Source organism: Podarcis melisellensis (genome assembly GCF_964234715.1).
Source record: "Podarcis melisellensis genome assembly, chromosome: 12".
Taxonomy (NCBI): Eukaryota; Metazoa; Chordata; class Lepidosauria; order Squamata; family Lacertidae; genus Podarcis; species Podarcis melisellensis.
The window spans coordinates 47,930,296-47,957,182 of NC_138544.1; the positions used below are offsets into that span (position 1 = coordinate 47,930,296).

Here is a 26,887-nt window from a genome sequence, read left to right on the forward strand (position 1 = left end):
ATTTATATATACACACACACACACACACACACACACACACACACACACACCATTTTCTTAGGGGCTCAGGGAAAAGTTGCTGAGCTTTTCTTAGGGGGAAAGGGGGAAAGTTGAACACCAAAAGATCTCACTTAAAAAGATCCGTCTTCTGTTCTAGGGATCGTGGAACAATGGAGGGCGGGCCGAGGCCAAATTTTACTTTACCACCGCTGAGGAAAGGGAGCCAGCGATCGACCGCGATCTACCAAAACCTCCCAGGGATCTACCAGTAGATCACGATCAACCTGTTGAATATCCCTGCATATATTATTGCCTGTTCACACATTATAAACGTAATGTATCTTACAAGGATACTTGTTTGAGCTCATATAAAGTGTAGTCAATGTTTGCAGGCATCATGAACATTCACCAGTCAGGGAGCCTAATGTGCCTGCAGCTGTGAAAACGTGACAGAAACCCCAGCTTTGCTGACAGCATACAAAATAGGCCTTAGGGAGGCATTCCTGAAATTTGCAACTTGAAACATACTTACTAGGATTTAATTTATATACCCAGATTCAGATACATAATCTCATAGGCATCCAATTATTTGGGCTTAAGTGACATCATTTTACAGCATGGGGAACATGTGCTCCATCCCCTTCAGAAGTAAGGGGAGCAAGATGGATAAAAACCTGGGACCATTATGCTTTTGGGGTGATATACGTTCAATACTATCCGTCTGTCTTGGGTGTATACTAATTTTTTGTTCAAGGGAGTTTTCTTTGGTAGCTCTTTCTCTTCAACCTAATTTGACAATGGCAACAAAGCAATAAACCCCTCTCTGATTGGTCACTCATTCCCCTACTTCCAAAATCATACATCATTTCAAAAGAGGAGGAAGAACACCTTGTTCATGAGTGAAAACCAGCCATACAAAATATGGAACATATCTAGAATTAGTTGTCAAATTAAGTGAATTTGTTTTTAATTACTCCTGTTATTAATGCCTCCCATGAGAGTAAAATCCATATAACTATCTGCTGTGTGAAGTACAATCTTCAAACTTCAGATTCCTTGGACGTCCATGATTTCTAGTGTGGTGAGGGAGAAAAAAATTCCCCTATTCACTTTCTCCACGCCAGGCATAATTTTATCAACTTCAATTGTGTCACCTCTTATTCACCTTTCTCTAAACTAAAAAGTCCTGAACACTGCAATCTTTCTTCACAGGGGAGTTGCCCGACCCAATCAATCATTTTGGAGGCCTTTTTCCAACTTTACAGTGTCATTTTTGAGGAGCGGCAACCAGAACTGTTGTGTTTTCCAAATGCAGTTGCATCATAGATTTGTATAATGGTTCTAGGTTTTCAACCACTGTTGTACTGTTGGTAAAAACAATGGTGTCTGTTGCTGCTACACAATTCACTTGGTCGTTAATCACACTAATTAATTTGACCAACATCTTTCCAATAGGGCTTAACAGTACATCTGTAAATCAAACAAGCCCATAACCTTCAAGCTCCCATACTGCCAATTCTTATCTTTGTAAATGTCCAAATTGAAAAATGGAGGTGAAAGCTGCAAAAAAAAATCTCTTCTGCTGGATAAGCCTGAGGCTAAGTCAACAGCAACATGGGCAAAAGAATTAACAGTGGCCTTCAGATGCAACTGTTTAAGATTTTGCCCAGAATCTTAATCCACTTAACTCTCAAATAATCCATATTGGGTGGTATAGTCCTATCTAACATAAATGCACTGAAGTTAATGGACACAACAGACTTCCACGGCACCAAGTAAACCTAATCAAATTTCCAAGAAAACAATACAGTAGACCCTTCCAGATACGAATTCCCATCATCCCTGACCACTGGTCCTGTTAGCTAGGGATGATGGGAATTGTAGTCCCAAACATCTGGAGAGCTGGAGTTTGCCTATGCCTGATCTAGACCAACTAACTGCAACGGAGACTTAATTCCACATAGCACACATTTTTCCCTAGAGGATTTATTCTGGATAAATCAAGTTAAATATTTTCTTGTAACGTAGTATGCATATGAAAATAAGGGTCAACGAAAAATCAGTTGGAGTAGCCCTCCGACCCTTTGACTGCAATTATATTTGGGGTATGCACATATATGAGTGCTTGTGCATACTGCTAAAAGGCATAGCACACGTCTATGTGCTATCATCATAAAGGGTAACAATGTTAGCTAAACTATCTCATACATGAAAACAAGCATTAGTGCTTTGGTAGGATATTTCCCAAGCACTACAAATGAGACAAAAAGCTTGGAAAGATTGTTCATGTATTAAAACTTGAGAACACATTCCTTTTCAGCTGAATGCGCTATCAGGTAAACCACTAATGCAACAGTCTAAATTATTCCTGCTAAATTGATTTGACTCACTAGCAAACTATGAAGGTCACTTGTGTAAACATGAACAATATTATATTACTGCCCACTATTATGCATCTATATATAACCAAGTTTTCTTTCGCTTTTTTCTTTTAAGTTACCTGGTCATTTGCTTAGAACACATTATCATACTCAACCCTATAGGATTATGAATGTAAAGTGGAAGGAGGCCTGAAGCTACCCCTATTCTGTCCATATTAAAATTACTGTAATTGGGTGAGACTCAAGCCTTCACTTCCATAGGGACACCAAATTACCTTCTCTTACTATTCAGCAATACTGAACTCTTGGGAAAAGTGTACTTCATCCCATTCAGTTCTATCACTGTATGCCTTTGAATCAACACACTTAATTCACCAGGTATTCTTTTCCATTCAAGTTATTTGACCTCATCTGTCTACATGCCTAGCACTTAGTGTGATAGTGCTCCAAATATCATATACATGATTTGTTGAAAAACTAAATTGTAGAGTAGAACAGTTTAAACCTTAACTTACACACAGTTAATTTTAACCTTTGTTTTGTGCTTGTTTCTGCGAGATGCTCAAGTTACGCTGGTCAGTATGTCCTAAAATCAAAACCCAAAATAACTCTGATTTTGACATGTGTTGAGTGAAGTATCCCACTCTACAGTGATAATCCATAATCTTAATGTGAAAACTTTTTGTAAACACTAAATGTATGCAATGCAGAACTATGCAGTCACAACAAGGTGCTTAGGAAATTATTTGGGATCTTTTATCTCTTCCCCTGTCTGCAGATCCCACCAACTGCAGATACCATGCAACATATACTGAAGCAGGCAATACCTTATCTTAAGAGAGTTATCCATTTGCAAATCTCTCACTGTCCTTCCAGTGCCAGTTAATAGAGGAATAAGACAGTTTCCACTGAATGGGATGCACTGAATTGACAGATAACATGAAGATCACTGGCTTAGCTGATAGCAGTCAGCATGTTTGTCCTTTTTAACCTCACCTACCACATGTTCACTTTGAGCCAACTTGTTTTATTGCTATGGCAATGCTTCTGAAAGGTTCACCTGTGTATGCTCTGTAATGCAGTAGGACTAAAATGGACAGCGATTTAGGTGTGTGAGAGAAAGCAAATGCACAAATAATGCTTTGCATTGATATGGGGCTCACACAGTGTGAACAGGAGTGTGTGAATCTGAACTTGTGACAAGGTTGCTCTCCGCAGAGCATGGCATACATACAAGGTTGGCACAACTTAAACATGACAGTAAACCCTCCAGGATAAAATTTGGTGACCCTGGAGCAAGCCTGATACCAAGCCTCCGGAAAGGCATTCAGACATATCTTGAGTTCACCCACATCTGACCTAAAGATTAATACATGCAAATTTAATTGCCAAGCACAGGATACTCAACTCCTCAATGGGAGCCATCTATACAATGGTAAGGTGATTTGAAGGCAGATAGCAGACAGATGGCCAGAGTCAGATAAATGGCTCAGAATCAAAGTTGGTTAAACAAACAAGATGGCCAGTTTTCAGACCTCTTCTGGCTAGGATGGGCAAGGTGAGAAATGGGCAGGAACTCTGAGGGAAAGACAGAAATTTCTTATCTCAAAGCCCGTCCTACTAGGAGACATTGGTGACCTGCTTAATTTGTAACTTTGCTGTCTTAAGCAGCACTTACTTACTCTGCCGCTCCTATGTCATATAATAAGCCAAACTTTCTTTATTCCTGTGTGAGAGCTTCTTGTGGGTATAAGGTTAAGGGTTAACACACATCCATAACAAGGGCTGCACACATGTGAATCCAGGCACTTGTTACAACAGTATCAAGAAACTTCCGTATCACAGAAAAGATACAATATTGATGTTTGGAGAAAGAATATGTGTTGACCACAAAAATGTGCTACTTTATTCGCAACAGAAACATACTGGTGATCTGCTTAATAAGGCAACAAAATAGATTAATTAGGTGTCAAGTGTATAGACAACTCTCCCCACCAAAACCCAACTGTGTAGAAAGATACTCTTCAATATGGTTAGAGCTATTTTGTCCCCAAAGGTAACAAGCTTTGCAATTAAACCAAGGTAGCTGAAAATCTGCTCATCTGTTAACACCCCTTCAGTACAATTATGAAATACTTGGAAAACCAAGCAGGAGCAATTTCAGCAACCATTTTGAAGGGGATACAATTTGATTACAACTTCTTTGATTTGAACACATATTTATATACAAGCTCTCAGACTGCTTGAATGAGACCACCACAAAGTAATTTCATTCATTAATGTTGATCTGTTTGCGCCGCTCTATTAACATCTCAAAGGAAAAATAAGTAATTTTACAGTACTTCAACACAGAAGGCCGATTCGTTATTCAGGCTAACGGATATTATTCTACACTGCTTTGAAGGGGTCCCCAAACAGGCACTTTTAGAAATCTAAGAAACTGTGCACCACAAAATACTAATTTCACAGGAGAAAAACTGGCGATGCTTAGAACTACTAACAAATACAAACAGCACAGACAAAAAAAGGAGGCAACATCTCCTCAAATATAGGCACAACACCCTCCCAAACAACTTTTTAAAAAACCCTAGCTAAACACCTCCATGGTTACAAAAAAAGGAAGAATTCAATTTCAAAAATGAAATGGGGAGGGGCAAAGAGCTATAATAGGCACCATAAGCCTATATAATGTACAAAGCCATCTACATAAAAGCAAGCATTCAGGATCTGCTAAATATTCTGAGCATCCCCAAAGCTTGTAAGAGCTTGAAGTATTGTTGTATTCAAACCAAAGTATTACTAAATTACTTTGTACTCCACAACTAAGCGCCCTCAGAAAAGTAAAGAGACATTTTAGATAAATAATTTATTAATTTTAATGTTTCCTGTCAGTAGAATTCCTCCAACTCTGATCCTATACTTATTTCTTCTTCCAGCTCCTCCAAGGTTATACTGCTAGGCTCTTCTGTCCACTCTTCTGACACTAAACTCACTTCCTCCTCAAATGACTCTTCTGCTACTCCTTCAGAGTCCTCCTCCTCCACTAGTAGTTCTTCCAACTCAATAGATCCTTCATCATATTCTTCAAAGACCTCAATAAAATCTTCACAATATTCTTCATAAAGCTCTTCCTCTAGCACTTCCTCCAGCTCCTCTGCCACTTCTACTGACTCATAACTACACTCATCCTCCAGCTCCTCTATAGACCTTTCTTCTGATCCTTCATTAGACTCCTCTGGCAGCCAAGTGATAATCATTGAGTAGGTATCTACAAAAAGTACCAATTGCAGTTAAGTCAATTCATTAATTTGTTATTCAATATTTTGAGTTGCAATACCTTAATTTATGAATTAAATGAACTTTTACATGTGAAGCCTCATAACTTTAAACAGTTATGTAATACTAAGCTTTGACAACTGAAACTCTTTTCATAGACCAAGAGTCTCATGCTCTGACGACTGAACTATCCTAGCTGACCAATGAATGATAAATTATATACTATAGTTCAGTGATCAATTGTCACACTGGTGGATCTCAATGAAGGTAGCAGTTTAAGAGCTTTATTCAAGCTGTAAAGATACAGAAGTTACCCACTTTATTTTTTTTGGAATAACGCTAAAGACATTAAATATGTCCTGCTTACAAGGAATGCAATTTTAACTCTGTCATCCCTATGATTCAGACACTTCTACCACATGCGTATTCTAGCTGGTCATTAAGGTGCCGTCTCAGAGAAAAAGCGGCCAGCTCGCTCAGAAGCACCTTGCTAGCCAATTTTCCATACACTTTCCCATACCATCAAAGCACACTCTACCCAAGCAAGGGTGCCAACTAGATTGCATTAACCCGTCTTGCACTTTTCAAAGAATCCACCATCACCAAGCAGTGTTTACAACAAGCCTGCCCCCCCCCCGCCCCACAATATTTAGAGCGCAATATATAAATTTAGCTATACAGAATCCTATTTACTACTACCCATGTCACCTCAAGACAAAAGAAATAAAAGGGTTCAGGCTGATTTACAGCGGAGGTTACTAGCTCCATAAGACCTCAGAATGTATACGAATAAGTAAGTCAATTTCAAAGGGGAAAGCTTGAAAGCAAATCACTGCTGTAGCAGCAGTGCTACCAACAAGAACGTAACATAATAAAACCCTGCTGGATTAGGCCGGTGCCCTATCTAGTCCAGCATCTCACAGTGGCCAACCAAATGCCTATGGAAGACCCACAAGAAGGCTCTGCACACAGTGACACTCTCCCCTCCTATGGTTTTCCATGCAGACTGTTGCCTATTTAACAAATTCATAGTAGTCCTGAAATATCCAATTAAAGGTACAAAGTCAGACTCTGTGTATACTAAAGCTATCCTTTTGTCAACACCAACAGTAAGTATAAAAGGTGCAGATTTTATTACCACACCCTTATTGGGATCCATACATGAAAAAAATGCAGCATATTTATTACCAACATATGTGTTTCAACATTTTGCATATCCATATTTCCAAAAATGTCAATGTTGTATACTCACCAAAGAAATCAAATGAGAATGGGTCTCTTCCACCAAAGAATTCCCTGAAGACATCTTCCGGATTCCGGAATGTAAAACCATATTCAAATGGACTGTCAAAATGAGTTCCACCTGCAACAAGAGAGCACTCAATATCACAGTAGTTCTTCAGGATCCTAACACATCTAAATCTCTTAACATTTGCAACTTATTTTCATTTATACTGTTCTCAGTAATGGTTCAGTATGACAAACCTGTCAAAGTTATTATTTTTCTTGAGGCATATTGACAATTTTATTACAATTGTAAGAACTGCAACCAAAGATTCCCAGATCAGGAAATCCATGCTTTAAAGCTCCCCATATCCTCAACACACATTTTAGACTATAAACTGAGCTCATTTATAAGGTATTTAAAGTTGTGTTAAGAGGACTAGAATATTCTTTTTTAAACGTTATGACAAAGATTTTCCGCAAAGTCTGAGTCATTGTGTGAATTAGCAATGAAAAATTCATTAGCATGTCATTTCTTACATTTTCAGCCTACTTCCTCCATGGAAGCATATATAGTTCTTCCTTATTATCATCAAGCTCACCCTTAACTAAATTAAGGGGTAGCAAGCCAAAGTCACTCAGTGAACTTCCCGCTGAGTAGTGATTTGAAGCTTGATCTCCACCGTCATACTCCAATACAATAATTACAACACTGCAGGCTGATACTGTTCATATGGGCTTTACTAGACCTGCATACCCAGCAATCCCCACAACGTACAGAAATCATGACACATTAAGATGGGTGACAGAACGTCATGTGTCATTTTTGTGTAAGCTGCTTGGCCCTTTGTGCAAACATTTGCTGCTTAAAGTTAAATTTACTGTGACTCTGGCATCATGATAAGAATCACAGCAAACAGCTATGAAGCCAAAGACAAGGGTGCCAAGTATTTTGGCAGACCAGTACTTGAATGTGCCAGAGTGCCTTGCATGGAAAGCCACTGATGAAGCAGGGCTCCCAGTTACTCTCTTCACCCTTCCCAGATTATGGTAAATTCATAGCTTGCGTTTTAAGTAGGTCTGATCACACCGAACAATAAAATAGATGGGAAAGCCCGCCCCATTGTTCAGTGATCAATATAAAATGTATATTCCTTCTATTTTTTTTAGTTAGTTCTTAGTTCTTCACCCAGCTGAAGACCACAAAGGCCTTCTGCCTTGGATTGGTAACTGAGAATTTTATTGATCTAATTATCTATCTATCTATCTATCTATCTATCTATCTATCATCTGGCTCTTCCTATCAAAGGAGCTCAGGTTGGAAAATATGCTGTGGAACTTAGAACTATTTCACATCCAGATGGGCTGCAGGGAGTTATGAGAAGAGCATATTACCTACTCATATTGATCACTTTTCTTAACCACAGAATCGTAGAGTTGGAAAGGACCACGTGGTCACCCAGTCCAACCCCCTGCAATGCTTGAACTGACGACTTGAGATTAAGAGTCTCATGCTACTTATGAGTTCATCCCATTCATTAGTTAATGCAAATTAAATCAAATTCCTCTGTTGGGTTAGATTTCATCATATATAAGTTGTTTGATTTTCACATGTTTTATCTCATGCAACGTACTTTATTTCCCATCAATTTTCCCACAGCAACATTCCATTAAACTTTGTACAACAATATAGTGGGTCATTCATTCCAGTTACAATCTTGATTCTGTGGTTTAAACCCCCTGTTCCATTGTGTTGCTGCTGAACAAATCTGAATGTTGACTGGGGGATCCAATGAGTGTTAGTACATTTGCCAGAATTCAGTATGGTAGGCACTGGTGGCATTCACTGGATCTCCAAATTAACCTGTTTGTATTAGCATGGCAGAAACATCTTTAGCTAGAAAGTTATTCATAGCATTAAAATAGGAGAAAGCATTAAATCCCTACGTACCTCCTCCTCCATTTAAGCCTTCTTTTCCATATTTGTCATAGATATCACGTTTTTTAGCTATGAAGAACAGAGAATAGATAAGAAATAGATCACTCTGATATGAAAGTAATGAAACATGGAAAAATATATTAAGTTTATATGTTAAGAATACATTCTATTTTAAATCATTATAACGAAAGGATCAAAATGTGTAATAAAAGCTGCTAACTGACAAGGCCCTTTGATTCCCCCCCCCCCCGTATCTATTATTCAGCCATGAAGCAAAAAGTATTCTTTTTTGCTACAAATTGCAACTAAATGCCTTCAAAATCTATAAACTAACCACATGTATTTGTGTTGCAAAATAATACAATCCAGAAACTTCAGGAAATTTCCAAATAAAAAAACCTGTTTGCTATAACTTTGACGAATCTCTCAAACCAAGCACTACTGGAATCAACAGCAGCATTAATAGGCTGTCCTTTTTAAGCATAACCATGTAAGAAAATTCATCATAATAGAAAAGCTCAAAAAAACCCAGACATGTCAATTATTTAAAAATAGAAAGCATAAAAACTAGTAATATTAAAATGGTTTCAAAACAGTTTATTTGAAACCTGAAGCATTAAAAAAGGTCAATTTAACAAGCCAATTCAAAATAAGTAGACTTTAAAAACCCATTAAAAAACTTGCAGTACTCCTCTGTGGGGAGAGAGTGCCATAATCTTATTATTGCTAATAAACTTGATGGTTTATTAATCTCGCAAATCAAAAGCTAGTATGCTACACTATGAGAGGATCCAGTTATTGGGTCCAAACATTTCCCTAAATATAAAACATATTTTACAGAGAACAAAGCAGTTTTATCCGTGATACAGAATGAATGCTAAGCCTTGGTGTTTGCTTTTGTTAAATAGTGTGACCAACTTATGTTCAATATAAGCTTTGTTCTAATAATATAATCCCACTCAATATACTAACAGATAAGAGCACACAGAACACAAACCCTTGTTTGTCCCTTCTTTAAAAAAAAAAAAGGAGTTGAGAGCATTCCTTGTAAAAAAAAACCTCCTCTGCAACAAACAGCACAGACAGCCACAGCCAGTTCTTTGGCAAGAAATAAAAGTTGTGTAACATGTTTCACTGCTAGCTCAGATTAGCAGCAGCTTTTGCTTTGGCAAGTAGTATGGTCTCATCCCAACTGGGAAGGTAAGCTGTAAAATTCCAGCACAGAGTTATTTTGATGGCAATCAATTCTAAAAATAAGCTTTACTTCCCAAACTGCAAAGTTAAGGAACTGGCTTGAGCCAAATTTGCAGTCAGATTTAGAAGGTAAAAAACATGTTTTAAATTTATCTAATACTCACCATCGGACAGAACTTCATAAGCCTCAGCTACTTGCTTAAATTGCCTTTCAGCTTCGTCTTTGTTATCTGGATTCTTGTCAGGGTGCCACTTTAATGCCAGTTTGCGGTACCTGAAATAAAAGGGGAAGTTGTGTAAGCTGATTTTATTCAAGATGGACAACACATACCAAAGGAGAGGGAAAATTGATTAATTCAATTGGCTAAGTTATAGTAGTAGTAGTAGTATACAGTGCTCACAGGTCTCAAGGCGGTTCACAGGATAAAATCAGAATATAAAAGCACAAAATACATAATCAAAATAAAAACAACCCAATAACTCCCCCCCAACACATTTTAAAAGGGCATAGGATGCCAATCAATCAAAGGCCTGGTTAAAGAGGAATGTATGTGACTGGCGCCTAAAGGTGCATAAAGAAGGCACCAGGCAAACCTTTAATGTGTTAAAGTAGTCAGCAAACACATACTTTAAACGCAGTGGGTGTAATCCAATGTAGCACACACACAAGAGGGAATTCCCTTCTCCTACTGCAGCACTGGACTCAGAGATGCTTACTGATTACAGGAGATTTTAATAAAATGATATGTAACTTCCCAATATGAATTATTTGAAGGCACTGATATAGTAACATAATATAATACAATGTAAGTTGATAAGCTTTCAGGTTTGCAAGAGTTAAGATACTTTTAACCTTTTAATAACCCTCTCCATTTCCCAATTGTCACTAACCATGGATTGCTATGATATTAAAATTGACGAACAATGATAGGCTCCTGCCCTCCAAACTATAGTACATGATTCTGGCAAATACTATTAATAGTTGTCAATTCAGTTATCTTAGCAAACAGCGCGTAATACTAAATAGAGAAAAGAGAAGCAGCCAGCAGCATTCTCAAGATCCTCCAAAGCTCCAAATCAGTTCCAGAAGTCCGTTTGACTTCCAAAAAGTTCAGAAAGCAAGGCATGGCTTCTGATTGGTTCCCCATGGCGTTGGCACACTGGAAACAATAGCAGAAGCCGCGCCATACGTTCGGCTTAAAAAAAAAGTTAGAAAACCAGAACACTCATTTCCAGTTTTTCATCGTTCAGAAGCCGAAACGTTCCAACTCCCAAGGCGTTCGGGAGCCTGTATTGAATTGAAAGGCTGTATTGGATTGAAAGCAAAATCATGATTTAATGCTATATGAAGGAGCCTAGCCTTTTCCCCAGTTCACATACACCTGTTCCTTCTCTTTAAGTTAAGGGAGGACAAAGCAAAAGCTTCTCACCTAGGAACTGTGATTAAATAATGTTAGTATCAAAGTAAGACAACTTCAAATCATCCTTTATGAAGTTGGCTTGTTTAAAGTAACCATACTCAATGTTACCCACAAATTCCCAGTCTAGACAAAATGAGAATTGTGTTAGCTAAAAGCAAAATCTTCTGAATTCAGGATGTAAGGGGGGGGGGAATGCATTGAGTCCGAGAGCAAACTAGGCTTGGATATAGCCCAAAAATTGCTGGAAGAGCATATTCAATAATTCTTCTCATGACTTAACGATTCTCAAGACAGATGTCTGGTACAGAACATCATCTGATACAGTAAATAATTCCAGTGATCACAAGCAATGAACACAGTAACTTGATGTATGAGACCATGTTACCCACTCAAAATGTGGAGGAGACATTAGATTCAAAGAAATTCAAAACATATTTGCAGCTTACCTACAGTTTTAAAGATTGGTACTTACGCTTTTTTAATGTCTTCTTGCGAGGCATGTCTGTGCACTCCTAGAACTTCATAATAATCCACCATGTTTTATATTGCTTTGATAACAATAGTCCTTGGGAGAGAAAACAAGGTTTTAACAAATATTAACACTGGAAATTTTGATTGAAAAGACAAGCTGCATGATAGAAATGAGTCTGCTTTAATCATAGATTTCAGTTTAACAATAGCTGAACTGGACATGCATGCATTCATTTCTCCTGTATCTACCAGAGTTTCTTCCAAACCCTATTTCAATCAACCCTTCTCCCTTCAGTTACAGAGAGCTCTAGGAGAAAAAGAGAAGGGCCCCTTTCATCCATATCCATTAGAAAAGTTTCCATTGCACCATTTCTTATTGGCACATGGAGAAACTTTATTAACCCAAGTGCCTAATGCCCTCAATGGAAAGTAATGTTGCAGAGGAGGCAAAGAAGTAGGCTGGGCCAAAGCCATGCCTCCCAAAGCAGCCATTTTCTGACTGGCACCCACATAACTTTCTAAAATTCAAAATGCACTCAATGGGCCAAAAAGTTGATGGCCTCACCTGGGGAAGAAAGCAATGACAGAATGGATTCAAGAGATAGAGAGAACTGGATACCCTGGGCCTCACCACCAATGTCAGACAGCTGAAACATACCATAGTTAATGGTATCAAATGCTGTAGATAAGTCCAAAAGGACCAAAAGAACTGCATACTTGTTCCTGGCATAAGTTATCCACCAGGGCAACCAAGCCTGTTTCAATACCAAACTCGGGTCGAAGCCTGGATTAGAAAGGAGCCAGGAAGTTTCTGAATATCAAGTATCAAGTGGTTTTTGGAAAGTATTTCCATTTTAAACCAATACCTGTACAGAATATAGTGGAAAAGCTAACCATAAGAAATGTAAGTAAGATTACAAATTACAAGTAAGAACAGAATGGCAATGCAGGGGGGAAAGGAATGAACAGCAAGCAAAAGAAAATCCATTTCAGCATTTATCAGCCTGATAAGGGATATCCTTTCAGTATGCAAAATGTGCTGAAAATTATATCCTCACCATTATGCAGTAAATAGAACCTGGATTTCCTTTGACTATGGCCCTACAAATACTTAATGATTAATTTCTAGCCCTCATTAGATTAAGAGTATAGGCTTCATATGACTAGCGGTTAATGTGTTTTGCTCTGGCAAGTCATAATCTTACAAGCCCAACTATAATGCAAAAGGAAAACTGAAAGCAGATTTCAGTGCTCCACCACACATTGCGTGCAAAGCATATAGCTACTGAACAAGGTAATCAGAGTTGTAGCAAATAATAATAATAAAAATAATAATAATAATAAAACAGATATTTGCACTTGCAAACTTGACGTGTGAATACAAAATGAATGAATGAATGAATGAATGTATAAACACATTTAAACAATGTGTACAGCTGCTCCACCTTACATGCTTTACTGGTATTCATGAAACAAATTCCAAAAGTCACTCTAATTATATTTTAAGATTAAGCACAGTTATAGTACAATGCTAATAAAAGTTGGTACCAGCCAGTATGTGCATTTGTAACATAAACTAATATCAATGCAGGCAATACTGGAAAATGCATCTTCAGAAATATCCATCAAGGAAGTAAAACACAGAAAAATATGTCAACTTATTCAGGGACTAGCTTGTTACACAGCAGGGCAAACAACTGGTCACCATTTTCATGAATTATAAGTTAACAATATAGATTTTCGGCAAGGGGAAGCTATCAGATTGGTAACTTTGAATTTCATGAATTCCAAAATGTGGTACCTCCGACATTTCATACTTTTTAAAAACCAACAATTCTATCAATAGTTCATGGCACTTCACAAAATTTGTTTGAGGCTGCTTTTGGATAAGCAAAACTAGAATTCTATGAAGGAGTAAACATGCCAATTCTGTGCCATCAAGAAATTCATGCTAATTGCTTCATTAGAATTTAAATCTGTCAGCATTTTGGAAAGCCATCCACCACCACTATTTGGAAAGAGTGAAAATAAAGGGTGCCGGACAACAACTCCATTCATTCAGTCTTAACACTTTAGTCTCAGGTTGTCACCTAGTGGGATGTAATTATAAATCAAGACAATCAGAGAGGCCAATTAAACTAAGGGAAATGGAACGGAAAGGAGGGCCCTGGTATGCAGCAGCAGTGGCCATAGGATTTATGCAAAGAATGCAATAGTCAAGACAGCTGCATGATAGAACTTAAACATCATGCAGCAGCTTTACACTGACATGTCTCCAATCTTACACAACCATTTCATGAAAGTACAAAGCATTACATATTGGGGGGCAGGGGAGATCTGATGGTACATCCCAGGGAATTTTAGCAAGACACCCATCACGAAACACACATTACATCTAGATACAAGCTTTTGGTTTGCAGCCAAAGGAGTCCTTCCATTCACGGAAGAGACAATGATCCAGGGGAAGCTTTCACAAGCAGGTTCTGGGCAGTATCCAATGTTCCATATTCCACTAGCACAAGAAACTTGCCTAGCAATATGGGATTTTCTTATTCTCTTCTCTTCAGTCTTCTGTGCACCTTCAAACTCAGCTCCAAAGTGTTGGGGAACCCTCCAGAGAAGATTGGATGGATGCCCCAAGGGAGGGAGCAGGGTGAGGAAAGGAAACAGAACTGCTGCTGCATCAGAACTCCGCTGGCAATGCTTGGGATACACTCCTATTTTTACTGATTTCCCCCTCTACTATACTATACCAAGGGCTCCCAAAAAGTACACAGAAGAGGCACAGAAGGAGCTGAAACTTGACAATGCTGCATTCCATCAGCAGAGCTGCAGAATACAGTTCTTATGCTTTTTTTTTTAGAGTACAGATTTAGTACTAGCAGTGTAAAACTGTCTTTCTTCTAAAGCAGTGTTTCCCAAACTTGGGTTTCCAGCTGCTTTTTTACTACAACTCCCATCATCCCTAGCCAGCAAGATCAATGGTCAGGGATGATAGGAATGGTAGTCCAGAAACAACTAGAGACCCAGGTTTGGGAAACACTGTTCAAAACCCGCTACTTGCCAATGGACTTGAGGGAGAAAGGAGAGGAATTTGTTTAAGACATTGTTACCATGCTAGTCAGCTGAAAAAGACTCTCGGATTGGTTTAAATAGTAAGATTAACTAGACAGTCCGTGCCTGTAGCCTTCTAATCTAAATAAATTGGAACAAAAGGAAAACAGCATGGAGGGAAGAAGCAAAATAGCAAACTCATGTGTCAGCTCTTAAAAGTTACAATGTTTTTATAAACAGATTGAATATAAACAATTCAGAGACAGCAACCAAATAGAACCAGTCTCTCAGGCAAGCAAATGGAGTGGATCCTACTTTCCTCCTCTCTCTCTCTACAGCAGCCAAATGAATGACTGCTGATAGATGACAGTTGATGGCAAGCTGGCATGCTGAAGCTTATGGCCCAACAAAGCGAGACAATACTGCACTAGCCACATGACTTATTGGAAATCCAGGTAAATTATTTCATCTGCTATGTGCTTCCAATAATTCAAGGGGTCTTGAAAAGAAAGTTCAGGAACACATGATTATTATACAGTGGTACCTCGGGTTAAGTACTTAACTCGTTCCGGAGGGCCGTTCTTAACCTGAAACTGTTCTTAAGCTGAAGCACCACTTTAGCTAATGGGGCCTTCTGCTGCCGCCGCACCGTCGGTGCATGATTTCTGTTCTTATCCTGAAGCAAAGTTCTTAACCTGAAGCACTATTTCTGGGTTAGCGGAGTGTGTAACCTGAAGCGTATGTAACCCAAGGTACCACTGTAGATTAACTTCATCATCCAGAACTGAGGCTACATATGGAGCAAAGGACTGGATATGAAGAAAGGCCCAACTAAGAATAGGGGCCTTTCCAGCAAAACAACATTTAACAGTGAGAAGAAGGTCTGAAAAGAAAACAGTCTTCTCCCATTTTTACAAATGTTTCAATAAAATTAGAAACAACAAGGCACATTATGCTGCTCTTTCTTCCCTTCTTCACTACTGTGCAAGTGATAGAAGACTGCGCATCTCCTTCAATACCTATGTTTATTTGGATAAAAATGGAACAGCAGGGGTTAGTGGCAAGCACCTCTTTTTGTACCCCTAATTAATGTGTATTAATTCCAACCATTAAAAAATATTATTTAGTCATTAAATCCAGAAGCAAGATGTGGTGTGAGGAACTTCTCTGTGTCGTTGCCTCAGGGAACTGTGTATTAGGTAGTTGGGCTGGGCGATATCTGATTTTTTAATATCACAATATATCACCAGCTACACACTGCAATTTTCGATTTATCACAATATCTGAAATAAGGCAGGAGCTATGTAGAGGTGAACATGGTAATGCCATGGCAACTTCTACTACTTATGGGTCTAACTTTAAAACTGATAAAATGTTCTTTTATCTTTAGCATATTGTTACAACTGTTACATTATAGTACTGTACCAATAATGTTTAAGTTAGCACATTTTCTCTAAAATAAATGCTGTAGAAGTAATCAGCAGCAGAGATATCAAAGATAAGGTGAGAGAATGCTCCCTTAAAAATTACTGAATTTTTCACTCTATAGGACACTTTTTCCCTCCTAAAAAGCAAGGGAAAATGTGTGTGCGTCCTATGGAGTGAATGCAGGGGGGAGGCAGGCGGGAAAAGCCCCCAAGAGCCACACACAAACTTCGTGCGCTCTTGCGGGCTTTTCCTCCCAGAAAAGCCAGGAGAAGCTGCGCAGCCCCTTTAAAGAGCTGGTGGCTTCTGCCGGTTTTGCGGGAGGTGGGGGAATCCCCCCACCTCCCAGAAAAGCCAGGAGAAGCCACGCAGCCCCTTTAAAGAGCTGGCAGCTTCTGCCAGTTTTGCGGATTCCCCCACCTCCCAGAAAAGTCAGGAGAAGCCGCGCAGCCCCTTTAAAGAGCTCATGGCTTCTGCGGGCTCTCGGAGGTGGGGGAAGCTGCAGCTCCCTCCTCCCCGGCTCCCTTTGAAGCAGCAAAGTGGGAGGGGAGCAGCTTACACTCCTGTAAGCAGCTCCTCTCCCACTTTCCTGCTTCAAAGCAACCACAGAGGAGGGAAGGAAGGGGATCCATGCAGCGGATTCCCTCCTCCAGGGCTCCCTTTGAAGCAGCAAAGTGGGAGGGGAGCAGCTTACACTCGTGTAAGCAGCTCCTCTCCCACTTTCCTGCTTCAAAGTGGAGGGAATCCACTGCAGTTGCGAGCAGAGGATCCATGGCTCCGCTTCCTTCCCTCGAAGCAGGGTGCAGGGGGGAAAGAGGGCAGGAAATAGATGCCGGGCAGGAAGACACAACCACACTTTGACCACTGGAAAGTCCAGCCTCCCCAGATTTCCACTGAGACGGCCAGGCTAATCTTGATGGCCATAAGTCAGGCTCAGCATTATTAACTGGACTTAGATAAGCCATGGTTCCCCTTCCTACCCTCCTCTGAGGCTCGATTTAAAGCAGCAAAGCGGACAGGAGCCGCCCGCTTTGCTGCTTTAAATAGTTTAGTGCAACATTTGATTCAGAATATTTTTGTGTGTGTTTTCCTCCTCTAAAAACTAGGTGCGCCCTATGGTCAGGTGCGCCCTATGGTGCGAAAAATACAATAACTACATTACTAAACAAGAAAAAAGCCAATTCAGTGTCACACTTTTAGATATTCAGGAGGCAGGGAGGAGCTTGGACGGAGTTAGTAAGGGCTGCACAGGACAAAGCATAGGTTTCCCCCAGCTTTTCCAATGCCATGCTTGATTCACAATAAATTACCAGGTCCTTTTTTAAAAAACAGTTATCACAATTTTCTCTAAATATCCATTTTAAACAGTATATTGATATATTGCACAGGCCTATTAGGTAGAAATGCAAAAGATAGCCTTTTTCGTCTGTGGTTCCCCTTGTTGTGGAGCACCTTGCTGATGCTAACTCTAGCTATATTTCAGCACAAAGTTAGAAACTGGCTGTGTTGAGGGCAGATTGGTATATAGACTGCTTATGCTGGCTGCTGGTGTTCAGCATTTAACATTTTGTGCAGAGTACAATTATCATGTTTTAATGTTTTGAGAATCACCACTGGTCCGCTGCAGTTTGCTTCTTTGACTTCCAGCTGTGAATCTTGGGTGGTATGTCAGTATTTAGGGATTGTTTTAACTGATCTATCCTGTCCTGAGATCAACCAATACAGGATGGATTAGAAATATTTTGGCAAATAAACAACTGTTTTCTGAAGGCAAACAAGGGCAATTCAGATATATGGTGATATCCATCACCCACAGTGGATTATAAATGGCAGACACAGTCATACCTCGTGTTACGTTTGCTTTACGTTGCGGCTTTTCAGGTTATGAACGTGGCCAACCCGGAAAGTGCAGAAGCAATCTGCACGCTTCGTGCATGCGCAGAAGCGCTCTATCGGGCTTCAGGCATGCGCAGTAGCAGCACTCTACTTAGGGACTTTTCAGGGTGTGAACGGCGCCCTGAAACAGATCGTGTTCGTAAGTAATTAGAGGTACCACTGTACCAGCATTTTGCACTGAATAGAATATGCACAGGCAAACTCGGCCCTCCAGCTGTTTTGGGACTACAATTCCCATCATCCCTGACCACTGGTCCTGTTAGCTAGGGATGGTGGGAGTTGTAGTCCCAAAACAGCTGGAGGGCCAGGTTTGCCTATGCCTGGAATAGAAACTTGTAGTTGTTGGATGACTTACCATCATCACACCAGAAATGAGAGCAAGAATGATGTCAGGCTGAATAAATTTTCAGTTTGGACTTTTTTATTTCTATGTTTCAGTGTTTATAAAACAAAAATGTCCAGTACTACAAAAAGGACATTAAAGGCTATCCTATTTTTATCAACACTGTTCAACTATTAATAGACTATGTCTCCACAAACTAATCAACATGGAAGCCCTTTTAATGAGCATCAAATGAAGCAACCTTATGAATTATTTTGCTTAAATATGTCTTGCTTAATTTATAAAGATGCCATACTTGAAGAAAGGGTGTTAAACATGAAGTGGTATGTGAAGGGGATGTGGGGGAACAGAAATTGTAATGAAGTAGACATCAGAAAGGTGAAGAAGCCTTAATCTGGAATTCAGCTTATAAGCTTTTTCTTCTTATGAAGATATACAGTGGTGCCCCGCAAGACGAATGCCTCGCAAAACGAAAAACGCGCAAGACGAAAGGGTTTTTCGGTTTTTGCGTCGCTTCGCAAGATGAATTTCCCTATGGGCTTGCTTCGCAAGACGAAAACGTCTTGCGAGTTTGTTCGCTTTTTTCCTAAAGCCGCTTGAAGAGGCGCAGTTGCGACGGACCGTGCTTCGCAAGACGAAAAGACTCACGGAACGAATTATTTTCGTCTTGCGAGGCACCACTGTAGTTCTGCTTTTGGGAACTACATAATATATAATGGCTCTATTGAGTTTTTGATCAAGTGGACTTCTAGCTATTCCCGTTTATAATAAGTTACTTTGAATTAACTTAAATTTTAAAAACTAGCAAACTGCCAAAAATCCAAATCGTACGGCAAATACTCTGCTAAAGAGGGGTGGTGAAAGTGATTCTTTTGCACAGGAGGGCTTGCAATACAAAATAATCCTGCTCCACAATTTCCAGGTTTCAAAAATAATCTGGGCCTCAATATGAAAAGCAATTAAAGCTCCACTTAAAAGGTAGTGCTTACACTATGTTAATCCAGGTCTTTACCAGAGTCATAAATGTTTTTGAGAGTCTAGTGTATTTTGAACTCAGCTACAGTACTGGAATGAGTACAGTTAAGATGGCCACAACTCTGTTTCTGTCTGAATGAGTATATAACTTTACTGGGTGAACTGAAATATAAAGAGTTCTTTGGCTAACAGCCTTTCTACTGATTGTGTGTTGAGACAATAGTTGCTGGGCAACAGGATACTTGCTCTTGGTCTCATCGCAGCCTCCTGTGTAATTTTCCTCATCACAAGGGAAGCTCTCCCTGAACAGCCTTTTCGCACACTACATTGGATAAGCCTGATGATGAAATCCTTCCATAAAGGTGAGATTGGCACTCTATTGGGAATTTTTGAAAACCCTAAGAATACTCCTATGTCCTGCTGATGCTCCACCCAACCTTTTTTCTAATCTTGACCTTTGAGCTTTAACCTTCTAATTATCTCCTGAATGATGCTTGTCCTTCCCGCCGGAGCGGTACCTATTTATCTACTTGCACTTTGACGTGCTTTCAAACTGCTAGGTTGGCAGGAGCAGGGACCAAGCAACGGGAGCTCACCCCATCACGGGGATTCAAACCACCAACCATCCGATCAGCAAGTCCTAGGCTCTGTGGTTTAACCCACATTTAAAAAGGACCAAAGAAGCAAGATGGTTAAGGACCAATGGCCTGATTTTGCACTAAACAGCTTCTTAAGTTCACTCCCAGGACCAAATTATTCAGAAATATAGACTAAAAGGCGAGTAAGCTTTAGCTTAGTGGGAAAAAAAGATATAAATACAGAAAATAATGCAAACTAATGTAGCATTTGGCTTTTAGTTAATCCTAAAACAATTACTGAAGTCCAGCCATCATAATTTGCCAATGGAAATTCAACCATGGTATATACATTTAACCATCATTTTTAAAATTTTAAATTTAGCTTTAAGATAATTTTCCTGTGGAATACACATGAACTCTGGGACAAATATAGTGTGTCTTCCTCCTACTTAGACCTTACGACTAAATGAATAATTACATAGTGAAGGAAGAAATGAATTCCCATTTTTAAATCTAATGTGTTATTAACATTAATTAAATTTGTATACTGCCCCTTCACCTGTAGATCTCAGGGTGGTTCAGAGTATAACTGAGCAACAAAAGGTATTTAATGAGTAATAAAATGTATGCTTTGTAAAGAATAAATAAAATTGTAGCGTTAGAATGTATCATCACTTTACTATCCTTCCCCTAGCTACTTAATCTCCTTCATTATGTCTGGAAATTTCTAGAGAAACACGGAAAATCCCAGATGCCCCAAAGATCAACAGAGGTACCACATAAATGGCCTCCAGTCTAGTCTTGCTGTTAAGTCACCCACTTGAAGCAAGTAACACATAATTCAGTAATTTATTATCTCTTGCTCTTCAAATAAGGCTTACTTAGGGCAGCTTACCCAAGGCTGAACAAAATCAACAATATGTGAACTTTGGGTATTTTGTTAACCCACTCCTGACAAAAAGCTGGGCCAAATATGAAATACTGGACCCAGCACTAGTTTTACAAAATCCAAGGTAGCCATATATTTGTATATATCATCTCTACACAACCTCCAAAGTTTCATTTGAATCAAGTAATGAACCAAGAGATTGTTTGCTTGATATTTACTGTCCTTTAAAAATTACCCTTCTACTCTCTTTATTTTATTTTAGAAATGATACTTTTATCTAAAATTTGTCAAGCAGGTATTATTAGTTATGCTTTAACAGATATACAAAGTATTCATCCACTTAACTTTTAAATCTTAGGATTCCAACTTTCAAAAGTTTTCCTCCCCCAAAAGCAATTTAACAGCTGCCGGTTAAAGACTATTCTTTCTACATCTTCTAGACTGCAATCCCAACCATATTCAACAGGAGTCGCATCCAAGTAAACATGGAAAGCACCATTAGCCTATTCCTCCTAATAGTTTTCAAATGGCAGCTTCTGACCTCAGCTCAGTTTGTTCACTGAGCAATTTCGAAAGAAACCAAGGATTCAATGTATTTATTTTTAAATAGTGGTAACATTTGCACAGAGACGTTAAAAACTATCTACAAAAAAGCAGGCAGGCTTCTTGTAATTGCAAAGCATTGTGTAAAAACCAAGAATTTTTTTTAAAAGAGACAAAACAGGCAATTGCCACAGAAAACAAATCGCTAACAGCAATACCATTCCAGACAACAAGCCATGTTAGCCTACTACACAGCAAAAATGCAAACGGAAAAATAAAATTAAAAGCGTTACGGTGCCTTCACTTATCGCACGATAAGCTTTCGTGGACCGCAGATGAAACAGGCTGCATGTAGCCAATGAAAATCTTATCGCCCCCTCTTTGCACGTACAACAAATATGATCTGCTTTGATTTTTTAAGCTTTTGTTTCCGACGGGAAAAATAAACGTTTTTAGAAGTTGGGCCTACGCTAAAGCTTGAAGCCCTCGAACGACTGAAATCGCCCCGAAACCCAGACAAGACACGCCACGCGTTCCTATGGGGCGCCCCCACTCCACGCCGCCCCCTTTTTTGCGCTTTGTTTTGATTCATTTCACGGAAGGCGCTACGGGGGGGGGGCTATCCACTTCCACCCCCGCCATGGAGTTTCCCGGGGGTGGCAACCCCAGGACGGGGTGGGGGGGGGTTAGAAGCAGATCGGTGGGGGTGGGGCTGGAGAAGAGGTTGACCAGACAAAGGAAGAAGAAAGGCGCCTAGGCCATTGCGAGCTTTGAGGGCGAAAGAGGCACAAATGCCCGGAGAATCTAGTCTGTGTGTTTGGGGGGGGGGTGTTCGCGGTGGGGGAGGGGGGAGAATCGGAAGCCAAGGCGAAGCCCCGCACGAGCCGAGAGATAACCATCCTTCTCCCTCCCCCCACCCCCTGCAGCGGGCCTCAGCCAATCAGGAGAGAGCGCGAGGCGGAGGGGGGTATGAGGGGAGGGGGGAGGCCGCGCGCCCCTGGCGCCAACCCCGCGGTGGAGATACCAACCCCCCCCCCGCCGCCCCTCAGAACAACCCCCCTTCTTCCCCCCCCCCAATACCCGCCACCTTCCTTCCCTCACGGCTCCCCGCGCCCTCAGCGCTCCCCTCACCTCCGAGCTCTTCGTCTCCTTCAAGGCCGGCGACTGCAGCGCTCAGCTCCCGTCTCGTCCCTTCCCGCTTTCTATAAAGCAGCGGCAGCCGTGACGGTGGGGAAGATGCCTCTCCTCCTCTCAGGGCCGCAAACAGGAAGTGCGTCACACGCTGAAAGCGTCGGAAGAGCCGTTGGTGGGGGTTTTTTGTTTTGTTTCCTCCTCCCTCCCCCCCCCCACCAGGACGCCTCCCTAGATGTAGGAAATGGAAGAGTGACGCGTTATAGCTGAACTTCCAAGGTTTTGAAAGGTTCTCGATTTCCTCCTTCCCATTCCTTCCAGTAGCACTTTAAAGACCAACTAAGTTAGTTCTTGGTATGAGCTTTCGTGTGCATGCACACTTCTTCAGATACACTTGGAGAGTGTGCATGCACACGAAAGCTCATACCAAGAACTAACTTAGTTGGTCTTTAAGGTGCTACTGGAAGGATTTTTGTTTTGTTTTGACTATGGCAGACCAACACGGCTACCTATCTGTAACTCCTTCCCATTCGTTCATCCTAACTCAGCCTGCCTGGCGGAAATAATTTTGATATAATGTCTGATTGGGGAGCAGCGTACCCCCCCAAAACAAAGGCAAGCAGGAATTTACCAGTGTTCTAATCTCTCATTTAATTTCATGTAAAATGTGCTTTTTTTCAGTCCCCCCCCCCCCACGGCTTATGCCATTTTATTATTTTCAGAGAGAGAGGTGTATGTGTGTATGTATATCCGCCCTGGGGCCTTTAGGGCGAAAGGAAGGTAACAACAACAATTTATACCCCTCAGATGTACTCATCTGGCGGGGGTAACAAAATAATCATAGAATCATAGAATTGTAGATTAGGATGGTACCCCGAGAGTCATCTAGTTCAACTTCTTGCAATCCAGGAATCTCAACTTAATCATACATATGGAATAAATGATGATATTAAATAATGATTATGATAGTTCTAATACCTGCCTGCAAAAGGTTCGAAGTATCGCTGGACGGTTGTCGTAAGCCACTCTGCCCAACCTTTTTAAAAAATTAAATAAATAATAATCATAAATAATAAATAAATCTCTTTGCTGCCGTCTTTCCGGGTGAATACGTTGTGGCTCAGTCACAGTTATGGTCGAATCTTGGAATTTCCTCATTCATTTCTATTAACGCAGCTCCTGACTTACCGTAACGTGGACCCGGAAATTCCCGATCTGTGAGATTCGGTCATCTCTCTATAATTTCTTTTCTCTGTGACCGTAAACCTGGAGAGAAAGGGAAGGAAAAAGAACGCGAGAGGAGGAAGCCTCAGCTCCCACTTCCGCCGGGGTTTATTACTTTCCGGAAGTTTCTAGAATAACTCCTCCTGCTTTTTGGCGTCTCCACCCCGCCCCCCCCCGGTTCCACTGCCGCAGGTGGGAGGGGGATATTTCGGGCGCTCCCTGGCGGCTGTGAGGAGGCGCTGCGCTATTAAGGGTAGCAGTGGAGAGCGGGAGCAACGTCTCTAGCCTTTCTCAACCTTGGGACCCCCAGATGATGTTGGACTACAACTCTCATCATCCCTGACCACTGGTCCGGATACCTAGGGTGGGATGATGGGAGTTGTAGTCCAACATCATCGGGGGACCAAAGCTTTTGAGAAACCCTGGTCTGGGCAAAGCCCAGGTAGCATTTAGGGCAGGCATCTCCAAACTTGGCCCTCCATATGTTTTGGGACTACTACAACTCCCATCATCCCTAGCTAACAGGACTAGTGCTCAAGGATGATGGGAATTGTAGTCCCAAAACAACTGGAGGGCTGAGTTTGGGGGTGCCTGATTTAAGGTGAGGCCAGTGGACACTTTTCCTCCCTACTGCCCCAATATTTCTGGTCATCATTTTTAAGCAGCAGCTGTCGCTCTCTTGCTCTCAATAGGCTTCTGGCTGACCAGTTGCCCCATCTGTGTGGCAGACTGAGGCAGCCACCTCAGGCAGTGGAATCCAAGGGGCAGTGCCCGTCTGTCAGCACTGCTGGAGCAGCAGTGGCTTGCAGGGAGATCTCACGAGAGCTGCACAAGATCTTGTAGGGGCTCTTGCAAGATGTCGCTGGAAGCTGCCACCTCCACCACTTCTCCTTATCTGGCCCCTCCATGCCTCTCTCCCCCACCCATTAGCAGAGAAGTGGCTACAGTCGCAGCTTCTGGGTTGCAGTGGGATCTCATGGATCTCTTGCAAGATCTGGCTGGAAGCCAAAGCCGCATGTGGGGCTTCAGCAGGGGACTGGAACAGGCCCTGTGGCCAACTGATTGGGTAGAGAGGTGGTTAATAGTCCTAGATAATCTGATATTCCCTCACTTAGGAGCAAACAGGTGACCATCTGATAGTTTGGGTTGTGTTGTTGAGTAAGTTGCCCATCAGCTTTTTACTTAGCAAATGACAACCTTCGAGCTGAAGAGAGTGGGCAGAAGGTGCGTGGGAGGAGAAACTTTTGTTCTTGGACTTGCCTTTAATTTGCTACGAGCCATATTAATTTGTTTTTGTACCCACCCTTCGCCAGCAGATCCCAGGGTGCGTTACAGCAATTAAAAAATGGCTTCGAAACAATTTAGTCAAAGAACAGGGTGCATGCCTTTTATATTTGTGTAAGCTATCTTTAATGCAAAAGGTGAGATGGCAATAAGAAAAAGAGGAAGGGCCATAGGTCAGTGGTACAGCTGCTTTGCATACAGAAAGTCTCCCTGGCACCTCCAGGTAGGGCTGGAAATGTCCCATGTGAAAGCTTGGAGAGCTGCTGCCGGTTAGGTGTAGACAGTACTGAACTAGATGGACCAGAGATCTGACTTGGTATAAAGCAGCTTCTTGTGTAAAAAGAAACATTTGAGACTTAGGAAGAGATTCAGTTGCTGGAGTCAGCCATGGGCAACTTACCTGTCACTCTGGAGGAATCTTCTGGCTTGAAGGAGTTTGCTTTTTCTGACACTCATGCAAATGATGGCAAGGCCTCAAACTTCTCCAAGTGGGGGTGCAAAGAATTGTGTATAACTGTTACAGACAGACCAATCCTTTAGTAATTTGTATTTAGAGTATGTGTAGAATTGGCCCACTGAGCCAGGTAACAGGCCCCTCTGAACCACCATAGTCTTATAATAATCTATTCCAGAAGCCTGTTCGACTTCCAAAACATTCAACTTCCAAGGCGCAGCTTCCGATTGGCTGCAGGAGCTTCCTGTGGCCAATCGGAAGCCCCACCGAATGTTCTGCTTCCAAAAGAACGTTCGCAAACCGGAACACTCACTTCCAGGTTTGTGGCGTTCAGGAGCGAAAACGGTTGACTGCTAAGGCTTGAGTGAGTGCAAAGCTTGTGGTGACGTGGATGCCACCCTCCAAAGTTTCTCTCTGAACAAAACTAAACTCTGCCCCTTATTCCAGGGCTCATCCATTTCTAGGGTCATATTTACATACATAATTCTGTGGCTCAGTGGACATCTCAGTAACATGGCCCGTGGATTAAGGTAAGGATTGCAAGGGATACAGAGATGGAACTGAGGCCCTAGGAAATATACAGTAGCTATATGACAAGTGGGGCTGCATTCACCTACCAATTCAACATGGGCATTTCTGTACAGATTCTGACAATTGGTTGGTATCTTGCTGGTCGGTTGCATAGTAAATATGACTGCCAGCTCCCAGGCAGCATGATGTTGCAATACTTTTTTTTTTCTTTTTCCCAAGGCTGAAAAGAACTGACTGTATTCCTTTCAGGCTCTGCTGCTCCCTGCTTTTTTTCATTGTGCTAATTGTCATTAAGGTTTTAGCCCTTGGAATTTTACACCACCTATGCTGTAGGTCAGGGACACAGGTGGCGCTGTGGGTTAAAGCCTCAGCGCCTAGGACTTGCTGATCGAAAGGTCGGCGGTTCGAATCCCTGCTGCGGGGTGCGCTCCCGCTGCTCGGTCCCAGCGCCTGCCAACCTAGCAGTTCGAAAGCACCTCCGGGTGCAAGTAGATAAATAGGGACCGCTTACCAGCTGGAAGGTAAACGGCGTTTCCGTGTGCGGCTCTGGCTCGCCAGAGCAGCGATGTCACACTGGCCATGTGACCCGGAAGTGTCTCTGGACAGCGCTGGCCCCTGGCCTCTTAAGTGAGATGGGCGCACAACCCCAGAGTC

At 41.3% G+C, this 26,887-nt stretch overlaps 1 protein-coding gene and 1 long non-coding RNA gene across 4 annotated transcripts in view; one reads left to right on the forward strand and one right to left on the reverse strand.

Annotated features, from left to right (window-relative positions):
* The window catches only part of DNAJB6 (DnaJ heat shock protein family (Hsp40) member B6), a 62,604-nt gene extending 39,667 nt beyond the window's left edge, over nucleotides 1–22,937 (reverse strand). The window contains exons 1-6 of one of the 3 annotated variants that reach the window (XM_081882686.1): nucleotides 22,741–22,937; nucleotides 11,908–12,000; nucleotides 10,179–10,288; nucleotides 8,833–8,889; nucleotides 6,910–7,020; nucleotides 5,229–5,649 (exon numbers count right to left, since the gene is read on the reverse strand). In XM_081882686.1, the coding sequence (XP_081738812.1) occupies nucleotides 5,270–5,649; nucleotides 6,910–7,020; nucleotides 8,833–8,889; nucleotides 10,179–10,288; nucleotides 11,908–11,972 (723 nt within the window). In that variant the 5' untranslated portion in view covers nucleotides 11,973–12,000; nucleotides 22,741–22,937 and the 3' untranslated portion in view covers nucleotides 5,229–5,269. Of the gene's footprint in view, nucleotides 1–5,228; nucleotides 5,650–6,909; nucleotides 7,021–8,832; nucleotides 8,890–10,178; nucleotides 10,289–11,907; nucleotides 12,001–22,740 lie in introns of those variants that run through there. The other 2 variants (XM_081882684.1, XM_081882685.1) reach the window with 2 other exon arrangements.
* The window catches only part of LOC309353410, a 36,472-nt gene continuing 28,946 nt past the window's right edge, over nucleotides 19,362–26,887 (forward strand). The window contains exon 1 of the long non-coding RNA XR_014161819.1: nucleotides 19,362–19,961. This is a non-coding gene — a long non-coding RNA (uncharacterized lncRNA). The remainder of the gene's footprint in view (nucleotides 19,962–26,887) is intronic.